This window comes from Argopecten irradians, chromosome 11 (assembly GCF_041381155.1).
Source record: "Argopecten irradians isolate NY chromosome 11, Ai_NY, whole genome shotgun sequence".
Taxonomy (NCBI): Eukaryota; Metazoa; Mollusca; class Bivalvia; order Pectinida; family Pectinidae; genus Argopecten; species Argopecten irradians.
In genome coordinates, this window is record NC_091144.1 from 22511663 (window position 1) to 22533629 (window position 21967).

The window sequence follows — 21967 nt, forward strand, 5'->3', positions numbered from 1 at the left end:
TAGGAGAAACGAAATCTAGAGTTATCGAGATTGTATTCACATAGAAATGAAATAGAACGAAACAAACAGATACTCTACTTAACATGTAATAATACAAATCAGTTTATGAATGGTCTATGTCAAAATGATTTTTGTTCAATTATTTTAATATTTATCTCAGTTAAAACGCAAAGATTTGAATTCTAAAGAAATGAATACTTATAAAGAGCGATTTTAGTTGTAATATAATTATATTTTATTGTTTTACATTTAGTACTTTCAAACACGTGTGTTTAATGTACTTAAGTGTAATCAAAGCGCCCCTAAATCCTGATTGGCCACCCTATAGATGTACCCTGATAAAAATTATATATACAGTGTTATAATTCTACACTTGCATCTACACTTGTATATATCCCATGGATTTTCGTTGGCAGGTGTTTGAGTATCCTACTGAGGTACATTATGTAGGTCGCACCTGTTAGCTTTTGTTTCATGGGTAATCCCCTCTGATACGATTCAGCTGGAGAGATAGTCTTAGTGAGTGTGGTAGAAAGATAGGGTGAGAGATAGGAACTAGGAGAGAATATAGAGAGAACAGAAACACATCTGTAAAATATACTCAAAAGGTTAGAAGCTAAAAATCAAACCTAATGAAAATTACATTGTATCTACCATCACTGTTGACAATGGATGATGTACCTACCAACAGGAAGAGCTTAAACAAAAATCCAGATAGTAAAAAGTACTTTTGTCTAATGATTCTTTTAAACCGCAAAACCCACGTCATAATCTGAAACACCACATTATATTTCAACGTCTTTTGTTTTAATACACATAATGTAAACAAGCTCTTGATTTGTTTTTCTCTTAAAACAAATTAACAAGAAAAAAATCAATAGCAACACTATGTATAATGTTTTGTAACACAAGGACAATCGATGGTATACAAACAAAAGGCGTGGTAAACTGGAAAGTTGAATGACTCGGATGAGAAGTTCGACATCATCATTTCCGCCGTAAGACTGGTTACCCAAAGATAAAGACCCGGATCGAAATGTCGTCATCATCAATTCCAATAATAAATTAATTCCAATAAAGGTAACTAAATTGCGCCATTACAATTATACACCATAGGGATCTGAGAATTAGTTACATATTATATAATCATGGACATATTATTCTAATTGTGAACTTTTATATGTTGGATCGCCATCTACAGGCAGTTGATTCTGTGTCTACATTGGATCACCAATTCAAGAGAACATTGATTTGATTTATATGAAATGTGCCACTATTGTGTTTATTCATAATATACAAATACCTGAACCAAATACAATTAAGAAGCAAATACCAATTGAATTCTTCGTTTTGTTTCCTGCGATTTATATCATTACCAACGTTTCGAAATGAATCTGAAAACAACACAAATTTTCCTTATTAAATTTGTCAAAAATCTAGAGTAATGTTTATCATAATGAGGCTTAAATCGTCTTAATGACGGCACTTTTTACAGATGTGTTGGATGATTTTGAAAGGAAAATTATCACTCTTTCCAACGGTAGTAAACGTTTTTATGACGATGTACTAGAAATATGTTTTTATAGCCGCTAAAGGTAGGTGGGTTGGAAATTTTGAGCCTGTGAGCTTGCCAACCTTCTAGTATATAGCACCATGTAGAGTATGATTTTTATAGGTTTTTTTATCTAGATCTCTAAAACGTCTTAGGACACTTTGGTAGGTCCATGATTATATAATCTGTAACTAATTCTTAGATCCCTGTGTTTACAAACCTTTTCATTATGACATTACAAATATTGTCATTGTATGAATTTGTATTTGCAGCGTCTAGCAGTCACTGAAAATAACTCTCAATCAGAACTTTAACAGAAATATATTTTATCTATACAATGAATCGACATACAAATATATGTAACAATGTTTGGTGAAACAATGTTTAAAAACGAGGTTATTTTGAACAACTAGATAACATTTGGTTTGTCAAGTAATATTGAAACTTCAAAAACATATTGTAATTCAAAATCAAGTCAAAACTGTCTATGAAAGACACAAAATGGACATCGTGAAGATGTTATACGGAGGTAAATTATGTAGTTAATTTACCAAATGGGATTGATGCATCTGTCCTTTATAGACACTTCTTATAGAAGTGACCATTACAGCCGGTTTTATTGTGACTGAATTAAAAAATTCAAAAGGCAAGCGAGACCGGGTATAGTTACGCAATGACTAGACTATCAATATCGCCACGAAGTAAAGGACCAGGCCCAAACATGTATTCTGCTTATCTAAACTTAACTTATATTTTGTCTTCTTATAGTTTGATTGTCTGTTTCTTTCAATTGATAGTCAAGGTTAGTTGAGTACATGTGCATTTGAGGTGGAGAAAAGCCAGAGTACAAGAGGGACAACTATCCCATCTGAGGGCCGAATTCGAAACTTAGAGGTGGCCTTGATTGATAGACAGAAGACACAACACAACGAAAAAGCAAGAACGATTAAGATAAATATAGTGTTCATTCAGCACATTATTACCTTTAGCAAAAATACTAACCAAAACAATCTGCTCTATCAATATAGGAACAAGGGATACTAAAGTGATCCCTCCAATCCAGATGCAAACACATTCAGTTCAGGGCATTTACAATTTGGAATATCCTCCATCCAGCAGTGTCAGGATAAGTGAGGCGACTGAAGAATTCTTGGCTTTTTGCAAACTGATGACGCACAGTAATGTTTCTGTCACATTCCATCCTCGATACTCCAGGGGTTCCGATCACTTACGATCTCTACACTCCTGGACTATGTCATAGTGAAATTGAAAGCAGCTCAGCGGAAAGATTTCCTTCGAAGACTACAGAGAGGGCGACGCCTAACATCAAAGCCATATAGTCGACCACAGTGTACCGTTCGACTAAATTACCTGTTCTGTTCTGTTGTCTCCAGTTTTACTATGAGATAGTCCAGGAGTGTAGAGATCGTAAGTGATCGGAACCCCTGGAGTATCGAGGATGGTCACATTCCACCGGCACACAGTATGTGTAGTAAATGCCAAACAAAGAATCCAAGTGACTGTCTAAAGAATGAATCAACTGCATAGTGGAGTATGTACGTAACCATGGGAGCGAACCAAGACGACGCATTGAAAACAACTTTGTTCTGAAATATTGACACCATGTATTGTTTATTAAGTTCATCGTAACGAAAGGAGAGGTGTGAATGGTAATAAGGTACCACAATGTAAATCTGCCTGCTTAAAAGTTTAAGAAGCTTATGAAGTTTTCTGCGAGAAGATAAAAAAAAGTTTTATGTTAACAGAGAATCAGGCGAAGAGCAACATATACCATCATACCAGAAAGGATGCGTTACCAGCATGGCTTCAAATAAAGACACACCATAGAAAATGTTTAGGCTGGTAAGTATAAGGAAATGTGCATAAATGCGTACCTGCTTATTACACAGCTATCTGTCTTTTTGGATAGGTATTGATTGTGACGTCATGTGCTTGCGAGAAAAATGTCACAATTTTCAGAGAAAACGACCTAAGTTTTGTTCACACAATAATGAATGACGTCATAATGGATACATAGTCGCAAGGGAGATTATGACGATGCAATACCCAAAGACGGGATGACAATTTACAGTCCAACTTACAATCCATTATACACCATGGATTTAGGACATCTTGAAATTATTTTTTCTGAATTAGGATTATTATTCAGCTTTGTTCAGACATTTATTCAATGTGTTTGGTTTGATTTAATTGGTCTATCGTCCTATTAACAGCCAGTGTTATTTAAGGACGTGCCAGCTAAAGGTATTGCTGCTCAAAATTCAAGTGGTATAATCTTGTATCAATAATTGTTCGGATTTTTTTCTCCATGTGCTGTCAAATTGGTATACTTTGTTGTATTCAAAGTTGGAAACATCGGAATATCTCTATTTCTCATCAATCTCATGTTGGCATCCCAAAATGACAATTCCTTCTTAAATCCTCATAGATATATTCTTCATCTATGTTAACATGACGTTATTTCGTTTTCGAGAATTTTGAGTTTTGTCGCCTCTTTTTATTTACTATTCATGATATTTATATGATCCTATGGACAATAAGTGTCTTTTTCAAATTAGTATCTTTGGAATGTATGACAAAAATATCTGGTCTGGTCACGCTTAAAGAAAATGATGATAAATGACAGCATACACATCAGATAATTGTTCAATGTTTATTTTTATTCTATATTCTTTTTTTCAAATTAATGTTAAAACAAAACAACTACAAACAGAATCTATAAAAACATAAATAGACATGTCATCTATTGTACACTAGTACAAACTATCGGATCAATTATTTTTTGCAAAAGAAATTCAGCAAATTATCACATATCGATGTTTTTGCAGGTATTAATGTATATATATATCGTATATCATACATACACAATTTGAACAAATACATATCATACAGATATATTTATTGCTGCACTGACAAATTCAAAATTCTACCAAACATTCTATAATAATAAATATAGATTACCGGTGCAGATTTATATCACTTTGTTCTACCTATCACAGGCACAATGTTAACCCAGTCTATTTGTCCTTAATTACACTCAACATGCTGCTAAGTTATTCGAAGTCAAATATCTCTTTTGTTGGTGTCATCAAAATGTCAATTTTCATTCAAGAGCCGTATTTGCAATGCGTTGTCTGCGTGAATGTCTCTATGTTTTGGGAGGCCGCGGTATGCAGTATGTCTTTCAATGTAGCGCTTATGTGTTTGTATCATCCTTTGTCACTGGACATTTTTGTGCAAGAGTTCTAATTAATCATGGCCAGTTTATGGATGTACAATATTGTACATACTATGTTTTCCAAATGGGTAGTCTTTGCCTATAAAGTGGTGAGTCAGTTGTGTTATGCTCAACATGTATTTGTAATAGGAAACGTTTATGTCTTCATTTACTAGTCAGTCATTTTGCACCATTTGGAAGTCATCTAATTCACACTTGATAGTCATTTTGTACCATTTGGAAGTCATCTAATTCACAGCTGACATTCATTCTTACCCTTCGTCAGCATACGGTTAGCATACATGGCCCCAGTTTATTAACTGTCACTGTCGGTTCACTGTCTACTACTAGTCTAAAGTTAACACCTGATAGTCACAATCAATATTGTGTTTTATGGGATATGTAATTTCTAGTGCTTCAAACTACAGTGTTCACATAAAAGTCGGGTAAATTTCACGTTTCGTTTTTTAAGTTTCATTCTTGATTTGAGGCCTGTTTATTACATTTTATAACATTAAGTACAAAAATAACGAAAATCTGTATTACCCTAAGTATTCATTAATATCTGGAAAAGATATGTTTGCTGGAAGTTGCTCTTCGTGAACACATTTCTCTTTAAAATAACACACCTACATTTTTCTGACAATAGTTTATGAGCCCATGAACATCAACTCAGATAAAAATCAAATATCACAACAAATGGTTCATGATCAATTACATCATTCGTCATATTGTAGATCATACAACTGTGTTAACCACTTTAAAGTTGCGACATACATATTTCGCGTAACATCGCGAATTTTAATGTTTCGCAATTAATTCTTGGAATACATGATTACCATCAGCAACAGACATTGATTGCGAATACATATATTCACAAATATGTTGAAAATAAGACGCGAAATATTGTATACGCAAAAATAAAGTGTTTACAGTATGTACAATGTACTACAATATAAACAATAAAAACTTGATATGATTTCAGGCACTCTTCAAATGATTCAAATATGTTCCATAATTTAGAAGGCTTGTATGCCATTGAAGGACACTTCTAAATAGCAACCTACCATTGAACAAACAACGCTCCTCTCTACTGAACAAGACTCACAATGTAACATTTCAAATAAAGCAAACTTAATATTACATATGATAAACGATTTAAACACTGCTTTACATCAGTTGTAAATGATTGTTTTAGAAGTATTAGAAACAAAATCTATAACTACATGATATGGGGATTCTGTAGATGATAATGTAAAGTTGATAAATTCAGCCATTTTTCATTATAAAATTCTTAGTCAGTAAACATTTTAACAAGTGGAATGTCGAAATTTGAGCCTGGTTTGTTTTTGACAGTCTAGTGGGATGATGGGATTTGTCATCTTGTGGCAACCATAGCCAACAACATCTGGGATCATCTTGTGGCAACCACAGCCAACAACATCTGGGATCATCTTGTGGCAACCACAGCCAACAACATCTGGGATCATCTTGTGGCAACCATAGCCAACAACATCTGGGATCATCTTGTGGCAACCACAGCCAACAACATCTGGGATCATCTTGTGGCAACCACAGCCAACAACATCTGGGATCATCTTGTGGCAACCACAGCCAACAACATCTGGGATAATCTTGTGGCAACCACAGCCAACAACATCTGGGATCATCTTGTGGCAACCACAGCCAACAACATCTGGGATCATCTTGTGGCAACCACAGCCAACAACATCTGGGATGCCGTAATTTGCAATCAAATGTAATTAAGGTAAGGTTTTTTTATTATTTTTTTTTGCTCAAGAAATTCAACAATTTAGGATTAAGAAATAAAATAGGTCTTCAAAATGTCCCATTATTTCTAGATTATTGCCTTGGGAATAAGAGATTATAGATATATACAGATGAATATTGTAAAATGTGTAACTCGAAGACGTTATTTAAATCGAATTACGATTAAACTGTTCACTATATATATAAGCAAGTACACTTTATAAATTTGAATACTGGTATTTGTATTATTCAAGCTTTATCATGGTCTACCTTGAGTTAAGATGATTTGACTGTATGAAGATCTCCTTTCCATTGTATATCAAACATTTCAAATTCTTGATATGTAGCGAATCACAGCATGACACAAACATCTTGGTTTTTTACATCAATATGCAAAAATAGTGGATATCCAGCAGCATATGATTAAATAGGCATAAATAGGTAATTATAAATCATGCTTTGAACCATCTGAGGACGTATTTAGAGATACAAATGCAACAAAAGTCAAGTGTGACTAGAAAAAAAGATAATATATATTTATAAATTAATTCTTTCAAAGGACGGCTACCTACAAAAGTATAACACAAAAGCTATAATAACACTGGTAAACCTATCCCTTGTAAAGTGTATCAAGCTATAAACTGGATGGCATTAGAAAATTCAGTACGACAAAATTCATATACATAAATTGTATTCTATAGTTACATTTCTGAAAATATCCGGCAAAATTTACATAATTGGTTATTTGATGGTTTTCTACTTACTACAACTATATCAATACATGTATCTGTATATTTTAAAGTCAATGCAATAAAAAAAACAGTTTTGTGATTTCACAAGGCACAAAATCAATTATTAAAATTTCCGTTTTGAAGAAGGAAAAATAATCTATTGAAGTGCGATTGTTACCAATTCGTATACCAGTAACAAGTTCATGTACCAAGTACATACGTCAGCATTTGTACGTGATTCAGGGCAGTTCTTTCCATTTCTAAAAATATCTGAAAAATTCTACGTATATGTTTTGGAATCAATATCATAATATTTTTATCCCAAATTTAGTCAAAAAAGGATATCTTTACATGTAAAACATATGGTTTTCTCATAAATGTGTTTAAAATTATACAATGTAATTGATTTTGATAAAATTATGATTTTGGTGAATATGAAAAATTATTTGTAAATCAACAGGAGATTTTATAAGTATTGGAAATAGAATAAAAACACGAGGTATTTAGATTTATCACAATTTTTGAAAATAAAAGACTATAAAAAACATATATAGCGAAAAAAGGTGAAGCAATTTTGGGCAAAAAAATGAAGCATTAAAGGCCCACTACCTATCCAGAGCAAAACAAAGTTTTCTAAAAACATTATTAACATCAGAAAATATATACCGATGGCCTAAAATGAGGTTACAACACAAAACATTGCAAGATTTCCTGCTTAATACATGTATATGGTAACAGTGTAGTCATTTCGCTGTTTTGCTGTCTGGCGCAGTGATAGTCAACTACCGCGCGGTATTAAGCACGAAGGCAGGAAACAGAAGCCGACCCGCGTTATGAAAATTTACATTTCATTTATTTTAATCAAATTGTTCAGAAGGTGATGATACGTATGGTATTAATATGTAAGTTAATAACTTTTGCGACTACAAAATTATCGATCTCGTTTACATTCCCATTTTTAAAATTAAAAGCCGTTTAAGAAAGGTACATGTAATAATGTTATGGAATTCACATTAGAATTCCCTATCTCAGCAACGCCATTAAAGAAATAAAAATGACAGATATATCACAAACATCATCTTTAAAATTCATCCACAATAAAAAAAATCCCCTTCAGTAAAATCCAATGAATCTTGTAGAAAACAAGTTAAAGTTGTAGATAATGCAACACTTGTAAGCATTGTTAATGTAAAATTTGCAACAAAATCGTGAGTTTCTCGATTATGTAGAATGTGGAAAATGTAAAGATAAACAATAAATTATGAAATAGATAAATTTCTTTTAAAATTATTTTACGATAGTCAATTCAAACATTATAATAAATATGTAGTCACTGATTTTATATTTTTCATTGAAGGGAATGTGATGAGAGATTCATAGAGAAGTTTAAAATAAATGAGTCTGGAAAGATTTTGAAGACTGAGCAAATATAATATTAACGGTCAAGTATGTAGATAAATGTAAAAGTTAAAATTATCATGTAAATCGAACATAAAATAAACATGGCCTGCATGTTCTTAACATCACATTCCATAATTTTATCAGCATTACCAGTTGGACGGATATATGTGCACATACCCATGATATTACCAAGTCATATTTGTCATATAAAAACGATCACAAAATAAATAATAATTACCTGCAATTATCATGTATCTGGCAAAATACTTAACAAAGTCAAATATACAACAGCACTTAAATTTCAGAACGCATATAGGAATGCTCATATTAAGAATGTACATATACAATAGAAGTAAACACATATTCATATAAATAACATCTATAATACACTATAAATGCATGATGAATATTATTCACAAAGTAATATGACATATGTAAATTGTACATGTTTGTTAATCTTACAATATATCACAGTTCATTATCAGGAGTACACTATTGGCTCATTTATATTTAGTAATGTAGAGTTATTTACCCTTGGGATCAAGAATCACTGTCGTCGTAAGTGTCCAAGATAGTATTATGTTATGACGCTACCCTTGCAACAATCAATATCAGCTTATAACAGCATTTAATTCTGAATTAATATAAGAGATACAACCACAACTTATTTCTTACCAACAATAGTTACAAGTTCTAACAGACATAATTATTCGGTATCAGAGATAAGTTTCTTTCTCATTTTCTTCCTTTTCTTCTTACTTCTCCTCTCATCCTCCGTACTGCTCTCTCTTGCTATGCGTGTGAACAAGCGAGGAGACGCTGCTCTCATGTTATTCTCATCTGAATCTGACGATTCTCTTGACACACTTCTCCTCAAAGTTAGATGTCCCCCTGGGGACGGCACATTCAAGGCCTTCCGTAATCCTTTTCCAAAGTGGCCACTCCTGTGCATTATTTCTTCATCTGAGGAATCTAGATCCTCCATACCTCGACTGTACGATCTACTGGAGATCCTTCGGTAGAGGGAGGGGCGCTGTAAAGTTTCTGTCAGCGAATTGGTCAGCTTTGGAGACACTTCCGGTTCTGGTTGGGTGACTATCTCTGGATGGGGAGAAAACTGTAACGTTTTATCTGGTACAGTGTCTTGTTTAAAAACTGGATTGTCAAAATTATTCAATTTAAGTCTCTCTTCTTTTTCTCTCTTTTTCTTTTCTTTCTTTTCCTTCTTTAATTTTTTCTTCTTTTTCTTTTTTGCTTCTTCATCTTCTTCCGGCTGAAATAATAATGTTTGTTTTTAAATTATCAGAACATTTTACTAGTAGTGAAATAATAAAAAATAAATCAATTGAACTGATTTTAAATAAAGAAGAGACCATTTATTTCAAAATGGTAAACGATGGATAATAACACAAAAACAAATTACCAGCGAAATAGTGCCTCTTCATTTTATGCTTGTTGAAAATCCAAATCTGGGGTACTATGTAAAACAAAACTTAAGCCTACATTCGGTAGACCCCTTCCTCAAATAGCAACATTTATTTCTAGGTTATTGAGGGGTTTATGGCCGTTAGAATACAGTAATTATACAATGCTGGTATTTAAATGAAGAAATCAAATAAATTTCATTTTTAACAATGAATGGTAAATACTGTGAATAAAATACAACAATACAACAATTTTTTTATTTAAAATGATTATGTATTCAACTTAAAATATTTTTGCTATCAAAGAGCGTTCTTAACACAAGAAATCATGGTCATGAAACAGATCTATAAGACTTTTTTCTCTAAAAGAAATACCAGTACTAAAGGAAATTCCAAAACAGAAATTTCAAACGCAAAGGATTTATAAATGAATCAATTCACGATGACAATCTATGTAGAGATTATGACACAACTAACCTCTGGTAGGACAAGAGTTTCTTTAGTATCCTCTTTGATAAACGTTGGTTCTGGCTGTTTCTCTGCTGGTGGGAAGCACGTTGTCTCTAGGTAAATTCTATGGTGATCCTCCATTCCGCCAAGTTCAGGGAAGAAATCCTCCTCCAGCACCTTGAAAAGCTCCTCATTCCTACAGAGGATAAACACACAATAATATCACAAAGCAGAGATTGATATTTTGAGAGAGAGAGAGAGCTATAGCTAAAATAGACATTGTCTGTTCAATCTTTTACTTTCTTTGATGATCTGAAGAAATGACATTTTTCTCAAAAGACACACTAGTAGCACAATGTTTTGTAAATAATTTGATTTCAAATAATAGCTCTACATATACTTCAATTCTACCTAATGAACAAAAATACTATCTGGACTTCACTCCAAATGTTAGAAGATTGTTCTGTTCCTTTTCTGATTGCTTTAAATAACTTAAGCTAGAGTGCTGTCTCTTTGAACAGAGAAACATATGCATTTGTTAAATTAACTAGATACAAGGCATTACAATAATCACATACCTTTTCTGGAGAAGGTTTATCTTGGTTTCAATTGTCTCCTTATCTTTGGCCTTCTTCCTTCGCAACAGGTTTGTCATCTCTTCTTTCTCAAATAATTGAAGGTATTCTAGATGTCTTTTAGTAAACTGTACACCTGTAAACAATAAAGATACATGCCATAACATTGCAATCTTGTATAATTAAAGTCACATATCATTAATCATATTTGACAGGGAACAATTTGCACCTGTTTTACTTAGAAATCGAGAGTGGGGCTTATACACTGATGCAGCTAATCTAAATTAACTTCACAATCATTTTCAATAAATAGAAAACTTCCTACCAAACATTCCCCAATCCTTTTTGTTGGCAACAGCATAAGTTATAGCATGATGTTCTAGATGTTATGAAGATTATTGGCAATAACATCAGATATGGTCATATGTTCAAGATGTTATTCATATTTGTTGGCAATAGATGTCCAGATGTCCAGATGTCCTGACAATTTCTTGGCAATAGGCTATGGTCAGATGTTAAAAAAGTTATGACTAATGTCATGAGTAAGAATCAATTTTGATAAACATATTTACCTTTGATGCCCTTTTTACAACAAGTGTGCCGGAAGAACCACTTAAATATAAGGTAGACATGGGCAAAGATGCTAAACGGCGGCACAAACGCTGTCTTGTTATCAAACTCCATTGTCAGGAAATACATCTGGTACTTCCAAATCTCGATAGAGTTCTCCTCAATAGTGTCGAAAACGTGACTGAAATAAAAAAAATCAATCTTGTAATATCATATTGGATCCTAGGTAGAAAGGTACAAGATGTCAACAAGAAATTCCACTACAAGCTAAATAATCAGAATTGTGCGATCTTCTTCAGTTTTAAATATGGCTATTTTTTTTGGGATCCCATTTTTTCTTCAATGATAATTAGGCATGGCAACATTTACTTTTTACAATAAAATGGTTATTCAAAAATGTATAAGTGATTACTACCAAGAAAGGAAAACATCATACATGTAAGTATGCATCTAAGAACATTCTTTCCAGTACATTCCAGTGATATGATAGACATATTTTCCATGAAATAATGATACAATGGACACTTAAAATCAAAGATTATATTTATACCTGAAGATGGCAATAAGGAGGTTGAGAAGGAGGACGTTTCCCACCATGAGGTAAGCGGCCAAGAGGAAGTAGACAAGCCAGTGGTTCTGTAGACAATACAATTCTTCTGCGGCAGCCTTCGCTGTATCGTTGATTGCACGAGCAGCCTCCACACAGTCAGAATCAGCTGTGAAACACAGATAACACAAATACTGTCATCTTCTTCATAAAATGTTGTTTCTGCATGTACTTTATACATACCGATTTCCATAAATAACATTGATTTCCGTAAAGAACTAATGTGTTTTTGTTTTCCATAAATAACTTTAACTTCTTTGTTTTGAGTAAAGAATGTGTCTTTGATTTGATAAAGGAATTTCTCTGATTCATAGTTATGCTGTTTTGAAAATCAGTCTTTTGTTTTGTTTTAAAAAGGAGTATGAATTCACAGCACATTAGTATTGTTTCTTCCACAATAGGCGCTGTTATTCAACTCTCAGGGTATCAGATAAACGATGCAGCTGTTTACAATTTGTTTATGCCACACAGGTTCTGATTGGCTGACAAGGTGAACTTTGACTGAACTACTTATTTCTCAGTGCAACGTCCTAATTTGTCAACATCATCAATAATCGAGTGACGTCACACTAAAATGTATTGTTGTGATGGCCGCCTGACCTCAAAACTGCTGTTGGAAAGCGTACAGTATGTGCCACTGTTGTTGCATGTGTCAAAAACGTGACGTTTTTATGTGAAGTATAATAATTTGTGTAACTTGTTTGAAGGAAAAGGATCTTAATACTGGTGAGTTTGGTAGAGTAAAGTAGTCTGAAACGGACTTGAACTTGATTACAGTAGCTTGATAATTATTTGGCGGGAAGTAAACGGCATGGCTCTGCCATGTGCTTGTTTTTTCATAGTCCGACAAAGAGTGTAATATTTTATGTAACCTTGAAAAAATAACTTTAATGATATTTTTTAATATTTTGTAAAAGTTACAAAAAAAACTCACTCGTGTGGAATAAATTCCATATCCAACAACCACTCATTGTGTAACCTTTTATACAACTTGAGTACCAAAATAAAATCATTTATTAAGGATTAAAGTCTCTTTCTGGTGGTTCTATCGAAGGATAAAGTTGAGTAGGGTATCGATATTTGGAATGGACCGCGAAGCGGTCCATGAAACAAATATCGATACCCTACTCAACTTTATTCTTCGATAGAACCACCAGAAAGAGACTTTAATCCTTATATTGACAGTCTTAACTATTATTTTCATAGCTCAAAATTTACCCTTAATAGTGTTTATGGCATTTATAAGACTAAAATTGAATTATATCGTTTGGTTCCGACAGGCATTTGGAACAGCCACTAGTACTTGAAGTGACGGAAATTCCCGCCAATTTATCAATGAACATGCCAATAAAATGAGTTCCGTCTGATGAAGCATATATCTTGGGTGTTCCCGGTATGGAACTATAAATCATTTTATTTATCTGTTGTTAAAAACACCATGGTGCAAAGCAGTTTGGTTTTAATCGTTTGCTTAGTATTATTACACACGCTTACACAATTCATAACGTGGCAGGATATTTAACGTAGTTGTGACGCGGCGTCCGATTCAAACCGCCTGTGTCAAGGAGGTGTGACAAACAAAGAGTTTCTTCAATTTTGTGACCCACTGATAACGAAATCGAGAGGTAACATTGTATAAACTGGGATGAACTTCCGGTTATGACGTCATCAAGATGGCCGCCATCTCGTATTTCACTAAAGATTGAAAAATAGTCATAACATTAACATTTTTCAACCGAAGAAGACAAATGAGGCATCAAAATGACCACAATAGAACAACAAATACATATCAGGACCATATATTCCAATATATGTAGCTATTTCTACGCAGGAAATGAAAAAATCGGATTTTAAGCTCAAAAATGGTAATTTTTTAGCAAATTTTCATATTTGGCTTGACGCAGCAAAAATGTTTGTCAACAGCAAACTATTATTTCTAATCAGTTATTTGACCTCTTATCAATCAGTAAAAACAACACCAACAAAAAAACAATGTTAACATTGTATAAGCTCCGGTTATGACGTCATCAAGATGGCCGCCATCTCGAATTTCACTAACAATTGAAAAATAGTCATAGCATTAACATTTTTCAACCGAAGTAGACAAATGAAGTATCAAAATGATCATGATAGAACATCAAATTCATATCGGGACCATATAATCCAATATATGTAGTGATTTCTACGCAGGAAATGAAAAAATAGGATTTTAAGCTCAAAAATGATAATTTTTTTTAGCAAATTTTTCATATTTGGCTTTACGCAGCTGTAATTGTTTCCCAACAAGAAACTATTTATTCGTAATCAGTTATTTGACCTCTTATCAATTAGTAAAAACAACAACAACAAAAAATATATAGAAATTCAAAAGAGAATGATTGTTATACCATCATTTGGTTTACAAAACATCACCGGAGTGCGTATACAGGGTACATGATTGCTGTTTTTTCCAAACCGCTGACACTACAGTTTCCGAGATGTCTTAGAAACTTCCTGAAGATAACAATGGCAATTGACGATCCATATCTTAACACATTTGAATTTTAAGGTGGCTTAATATCTAAGTGGGACTTGACAATTTCCTAACAAAATCCATTTTCGTGTTCGAAAGTTTGTAGACTAGTAGCTGCGTCTCAAAATGAATTTTTACTGCACAACGCCAACTAATAGGGTATCAAATTAAAACTGAAGAAAGCATTTGTTTCCGTTAATACCACGACACTTTCCGAAATTTGTTTCTTTTAGAAATAGCGCATCCACTGTTAACTTTATTTGTCTGTGTGTAACGTAAGGAAATGTCAGATGGTTACTGCAGTATCACATATTTCTTTCAATAGTTCTTAATGATAAGCATTATCTTTGTGCGTGCTTTCTCGCCAGAGTGTCGATGAGACTGGTGAGCTCGATGTGACATTACATTACCGGTTTACCATCGTGGTTCTAACTTCTCAACCGTCCATGGCCAGAGGGGTAACATCAAGAACATCGGTGTTCGCGGATGTTGGAGCTCATCCTGTTTTCAACCTAGTGAATTCACATATCGTATATGATGTTTTCCAGACCTCTCCGGTAGGATGGAAAAGGACAACCAGAGCCACATTCTGCGAAGGGTTGAGTTGCATCTCCTTAATTCGTATGAAGCACAATTCCTCATTCTTGTGAACCCTCAGTGACCATAGATGACACAGGTGAATTATTTGAGGTCATAAATGAGGTCTACAGTGAAGTTCCTCTCTTTGCCAAGTCTGGAGAGCACTGTAGAAAACTTTTTTCTGGAGAGTTTTCAATGGTGTATCCACGCATACACCAGATGCGACACAACCAGTACCTTCAAGGGACATGGGAAAGTCTGACCAATGAAAAACATTTAACATATAATGACCTCATTAAAGACCTCGAGGATATCAACTGTGCCATCTATAGTCGCACGAGTGTCCACAAGGTTGATGAATGGTGCTTGAATCATTCCACCATTCGAAGAATCTGGATCTGGTGTAATTTCCTGAGAAGTCTGAAACAGCATATACGATATGTTAGAATCTGAAGGAGATCCCACATCCCTGAAACCTGTTGTTCCTGATATAAACTCTGGCCATGGATGGGCCATGAAAGATGACAGGCTAGAAACACCACTGGTAATGTAGTGTCACATCATCTCATCGACATCGAAGACGACGCTCTGGCTTTCGACGAATTAGATACTGATATCTCGATTACTCTGATTTGGACTGCATGTAACCAGCCTACCAGACATGCCGAGTCACGTCAGAGGATAGTGCAGTGAGGTGGGAAAGCATGCACAATGATAATGGTTATAATTGAGAACCAGTGAAAGGAAATATGTGACATTGTGGTAACTATCTGACATTTTTGCTAATAATATGCATAGGAAATAAAGCGAAACTGTGACTTGTCCTACCCGAGGCTAGATATTTTCTGTCAACTTTACATTCATGTTTCCTACTTATAAATCGTCAATAGTCAAACTTATTTAAGGAACTTGTAATACACCAGGAAACTGTAGTGTCAGCGGTTTGGAGTTAGAAAAATAACATATACCCAGTATACGCACCCGGTGATGTTTTGTAAACTTAATGATGGTATAACAATAATTCTTTTTTGTATCTCTATATATTTTATTGTTTTACTGAGTGATTAGAGGTCAAATAACTGTTTACGAATAATAGTTTCTTGTTGGGAAACAATTATAGCTGCGTAAAGCCAAATATGAAAAATTTGCTAAAAAATTATCATTTTTGAGCTTAAAATCCTATTTTTTTCATTTCCTGCGTAGAAATCACTACATATATTGGATTATATGGTCCCGATATGAATTTGATGGTTCTATCATCATGATCATTTTGATACCTCATTTGTCTACTTCGGTTCAAACCGCCTGTGTCAATGTTAAAGGAGGTGTGACAAACAAAGAGTTTCTTCAATTTTGCAATTTTGTTGATCACTTGAGTTCTACTTAATCAGTTCACGTTTGAAATTTCTTGAATACACGGATGTTTACATGTCATTATTTCCGGATTTTGGAGATTTTCAAATGTATCGGACGTCGTTTCGAGGAACATGTACAAACACAGGTAGGCCCACTACTGTAAACGTTTACTGTACCGCTCTCAAAATGTTAGCTATATTTATATTGTTGTTTCAAACACTTCAATAAATATTAGAGGTATCTATTACAAGTATTGTAAAGCTACAATTGTAGGATTCCGTTTCATTGATATTTCGAAACACCCAAACGTACATTGTGTATGTAAGACCTACTCTCGCCGATTCACAGTAGATTCTAGATAACGTACAGGACTTGTCTGTCCTACGAGGTGAACAAAAATGCATTGTCGTGCTAGGTCGTTTTGGTTAAACTTATCCAACTCAAATACTGATGTTGTTCTGACATATCTTATCCATTTGCGTACAACCAAAGATGTTAAGAATACGAATAAAATGTAGATCTAGGCTACATGTTGTAGAGAACAACACAGACTCACCGACACACAACATGTAAACATTGCGACGTCATCGGAATGTGCAAAACTGTACATTGTACAACATTGTTTATTTATCATACGCACGGAAGCATTGCTCAAAGAGGTACAGTAGTAACACAAACAATGTAACTTTTCTACATTTGTATTTACACACGTACATGTATATGTGTTCAAACCTATTTTGATACATGTACATGTTCATCGAACGTACGTTCGGTTACTGAAAACACCAAAAGTTTCTTATTTGGACCATCATAAATTCATCCCGAGGCTCCAAATTGCGCGTGACATACTCAATTTATCGAGAAATAAAGTTGAGTAGCCTTTGGTAGAAATCAACAGGGTTTATACTATCAATTCACCACTGACTGTAAATATTATAGGATACAAAATCAAAACTGTGAGATATTACTAATCATCTTAATTGCTTACTGTTCAGGTCATCCAGAAAGATTTCTCCGAATAGCTGCCAATATGGGAAATAGAAGACATCCTTGAGGATGATCCAGCTCGGTCGTCTCTGTTTATACAACAGGGCTTGGCTAGATATTCCATAGGCGAGCAGAAATACCAGTAGTACCATCACAAACATCCTTAATTCAGCCATCTAAAAATAGAAGGTCAAAGTTCAATTGAAGCAGCAGAAATTATTTATTCACATTGCTGTCTCTATCCTGAACATGCACGGTAAAGCTTCTATTAGCATAACGATTAAGAAAAATTATCTATAAAACAATTAGCTAAAGATTCCAAAATACGTAACTCTAGCAAAAACGGACCTATGTAAAAAAGTAGAGAAATGTGAAATAACTTTCCAAAGATATATGCCATTTGAAGTACCCAGGGAAAGTATCTTTATAAATAAATAAATCGCCCATTTTTTTAAATTGAAATTCACCTGAATTCACACGAAGACATATTGCAAAGTGTAAATATACTAATACATGTATACATCCTCAATACTCCAGGGGTTCTGATCACATACGAACTCTACACCCCTAGACTATCTCATAGTAAAACTGAAGGCAGCACAGAGAAACAAATCTGGACCAATTACAGGCCTGCAAAATATTCCTTTCAAGACTACAGAAAAAGTGACGCCCTACCTCAAAGCCACACAGTCAACCACAGTGTACTGTTATATGGCTCTTTTGATAGTTCTGTTGCTTACAGTTTTATTATGAAATAGTCCAGGGGTCTTGAAATCGTAAGTGATCAGAACCCCTGGAGTATCATGGATAACAAATATATAAAGGAACCCTCAGATCTTATATCCCTATGATTTAATAGCTGTACAAAACGTAACATAACGTACCATGCGCTGTATCATCACCATCTTAGGACCCAGGTTAGCATTGGCAGTGTAGGTCTTAAGGATCCTGATGTAGAGAATGACACCGTTGATACAGTACATGATCTTAGTCACCCCAAACCAGTCCTCCCAGAAGTGGATGATGAAGGCGATAAAGGCTAAGATAAAGTTGATCAAGTCAAGCCACTTCAGGAAGCCGTACCAGTCACGTAACTTCCCGTAAAATGTCGGCGACGGAAAAGTCAACAACTGAAAAATGAATGTAAAAAGATCACATATTTGTTTCATTAGATATCCTATGTCGTTGTTTTGCGACATTGTATCTATCTATGAAATGAAATAAAGTTTATCATAAATGAAAATCTCTTGAAAATAAAATACGTTGCAACTTGATCAAAGGCTATAATGTTGTGTATCAAAGTTATTGAGGCCAAGAAAAACTCTCAGAACATTTATGAACCAGTATTGAGATATCTTTTGTGGAAATTTTACACACTTTGTATTGCAAAAAAAGTAATTTGTGTAATGGTATTGTTCATCTTTCTATGAACCTAATTTCTGTTACTTACAGTGTAGATGTCGTCGACCATGAATGTGAAGATCCAGGCGATACATATGCATTCTAAGGGAGTGATACGGTGAGCCTCGAAGTCTACCAGTAACATGTAGGTGAACAGGATGAGGAACACCATGTACATCAACTACAAAATAGTAAACAATACCATCCAATACAACAACTACAACATAGTCAATATAACCATCCAATACATCAACTACAACATAGTCAATATAACCATCAAATACAACAACTACAACATAGTCAATATAACCATCCAATACAACAACTACAACATAGTCAATATAACCATCCAATACATCAACTACAACATAGTCAATAAAACCATCCAATACAACTACAACATAGTCAATATAACCATCCAATACATCAACTACAACATAGTCAATAAAACCATCCAATACAACAACTACAACATAGTCAATATAACCATCCAATACATCAACTACAACATAGTCAATATAACCATCCAATATAACTACAACATAGTCAATATAACCATCCAATATAACTACAACATAGTCAATATAACCATCCAATACAACTACAACATAGTCAATATAACCATCCAATACTACTACAACATAGTCAATATAACCATCAAATACAACAACTACAACATAGTCAATATAACCATCCAATACAACAACTACAACATAGTCAATATAACCATCCAATACATCAACTACAACATAGTCAATATAACCATCCAATACATCAACTACAACATAGTCAATATAACCATCCAATACATCAACTACAACATAGTAAATATAACCATCCAATACAACAACTACAACATAGTCAATATAACCATCCAATACAACAACTACAACATAGTCAATATAACCATCCAATACAACAACTACAACACAGTCAATATAACCATCCAATACAACAACTACAACACAGTCAATATAACCATCCAATACAACAACTACAACACAGTCAATATAACCATCCAATACATCAACTACAACATAGTCAACATAACCATCCAATACAACAACTACAACACAGTCAATATAACCATCCAATACATCAACTACAACATAGTCAATATAACCATCCAATACAACAACTACAACACAGTCAATATAACCATCCAATACAACTAAAACATAGTCAATATAACCATCCAATACATCAACTACAACACAGTCAATAAAACCATCCAATACAACAACTACAACATAGTCAATATAACCATCCAATACATCAACTACAACATAGTCAATATAACCATCCAATACATCAACTACAACATAGTCAATATAACCATCCAATACATCAACTACAACATAGTCAATATAACCATCCAATACAACAACTACAACACAGTCAATATAACCATCCAATACAACAACTACAACACAGTCAATATAACCATCCAATACATCAACTACAACATAGTCAACATAACCATCCAATACAACAACTACAACACAGTCAATATAACCATCCAATACATCAACTACAACATAGTCAATATAACCATCCAATACAACAACTACAACACAGTCAATATAACCATCCAATACAACTAAAACATAGTCAATATAACCATCCAATACATCAACTACAACACAGTCAATAAAACCATCCAATACAACAACTACAACATAGTCAATATAACCATCCAATACATCAACTACAACATAGTCAATATAACCATCCAATACATCAACTACAACATAGTCAATATAACCATCCAATATAACTACAACATAGTCAATATAACCATCCAATACAACAACTACAACATAGTCAATATAACCATCCAATACATCAACTACAACATAGTCAATATAACCATCCAATACATCAACTACAACATAGTCAATATAACCATCCAATACAACAACTACAACATAGTCAATATAACCATCCAATACTACTACAACATAGTCAATATAACCATCAAATACAACAACTACAACATAGTCAATATAACCATCCAATATAACTACAACATAGTCAATATAACCATCCAATACAACAACTACAACATAGTCAATATAACCATCCAATACATCAACTACAACATAGTCAATATAACCATCCAATACAACAACTACAACATAGTCAATATAACCATCCAATACAACAACTACAACATAGTCAATATAACCATCCAATACATCAACTACAACATAGTCAATATAACCATCCAATACAACAACTACAACATAGTCAATATAACCATCCAATACTACTACAACATAGTCAATATAACCATCAAATACAACAACTACAACATAGTCAATATAACCATCCAATACAACAACTACAACATAGTCAATATAACCATCCAATACATCAACTACAACATAGTCAATAAAACCATCCAATACAACTACAACATAGTCAATATAACCATCCAATACATCAACTACAACATAGTCAATATAACCATCCAATACATCAACTACAACATAGTCAATAAAACCATCCAATACTACTACAACATAGTCAATAAAACCATCCAATACAACTACAACATAGTCAATATAACCATCCAATACATCAACTACAACATAGTCAATATAACCATCCAATACATCAACTACAACATAGTCAATATAACCATCCAATACATCAACTACAACATAGTCAATATAACCATCCAATACAACAACTACAACATAGTCAATATAACCATCCAATACATCAACTACAACATAGTCAATATAACCATCCAATACATCAACTACAACATAGTCAATATAACCATCCAATACATCAACTACAACATAG

The 21967-nt window shown here is 33.7% G+C and overlaps 1 protein-coding gene across 2 annotated transcripts in view; it reads right to left on the reverse strand.

Moving 5' to 3' along the window:
* Window positions 1–4212: 4212 nt before the first annotated feature.
* LOC138335028 (transient receptor potential cation channel subfamily M member 8-like) overlaps window positions 4213–21967 on the reverse strand; it is a 35779-nt gene continuing 18024 nt past the window's right edge. For both annotated transcript variants that reach the window (XM_069283928.1, XM_069283927.1), the window contains exons 18-25: window positions 19203–19334; window positions 18637–18882; window positions 17754–17928; window positions 12262–12427; window positions 11714–11892; window positions 11145–11277; window positions 10594–10762; window positions 4213–9965 (exon numbers count right to left, since the gene is read on the reverse strand). In XM_069283928.1, the coding sequence (XP_069140029.1) occupies window positions 9399–9965; window positions 10594–10762; window positions 11145–11277; window positions 11714–11892; window positions 12262–12427; window positions 17754–17928; window positions 18637–18882; window positions 19203–19334 (1767 nt within the window). In that variant the 3' untranslated portion in view covers window positions 4213–9398. The remainder of the gene's footprint in view (window positions 9966–10593; window positions 10763–11144; window positions 11278–11713; window positions 11893–12261; window positions 12428–17753; window positions 17929–18636; window positions 18883–19202; window positions 19335–21967) is intronic.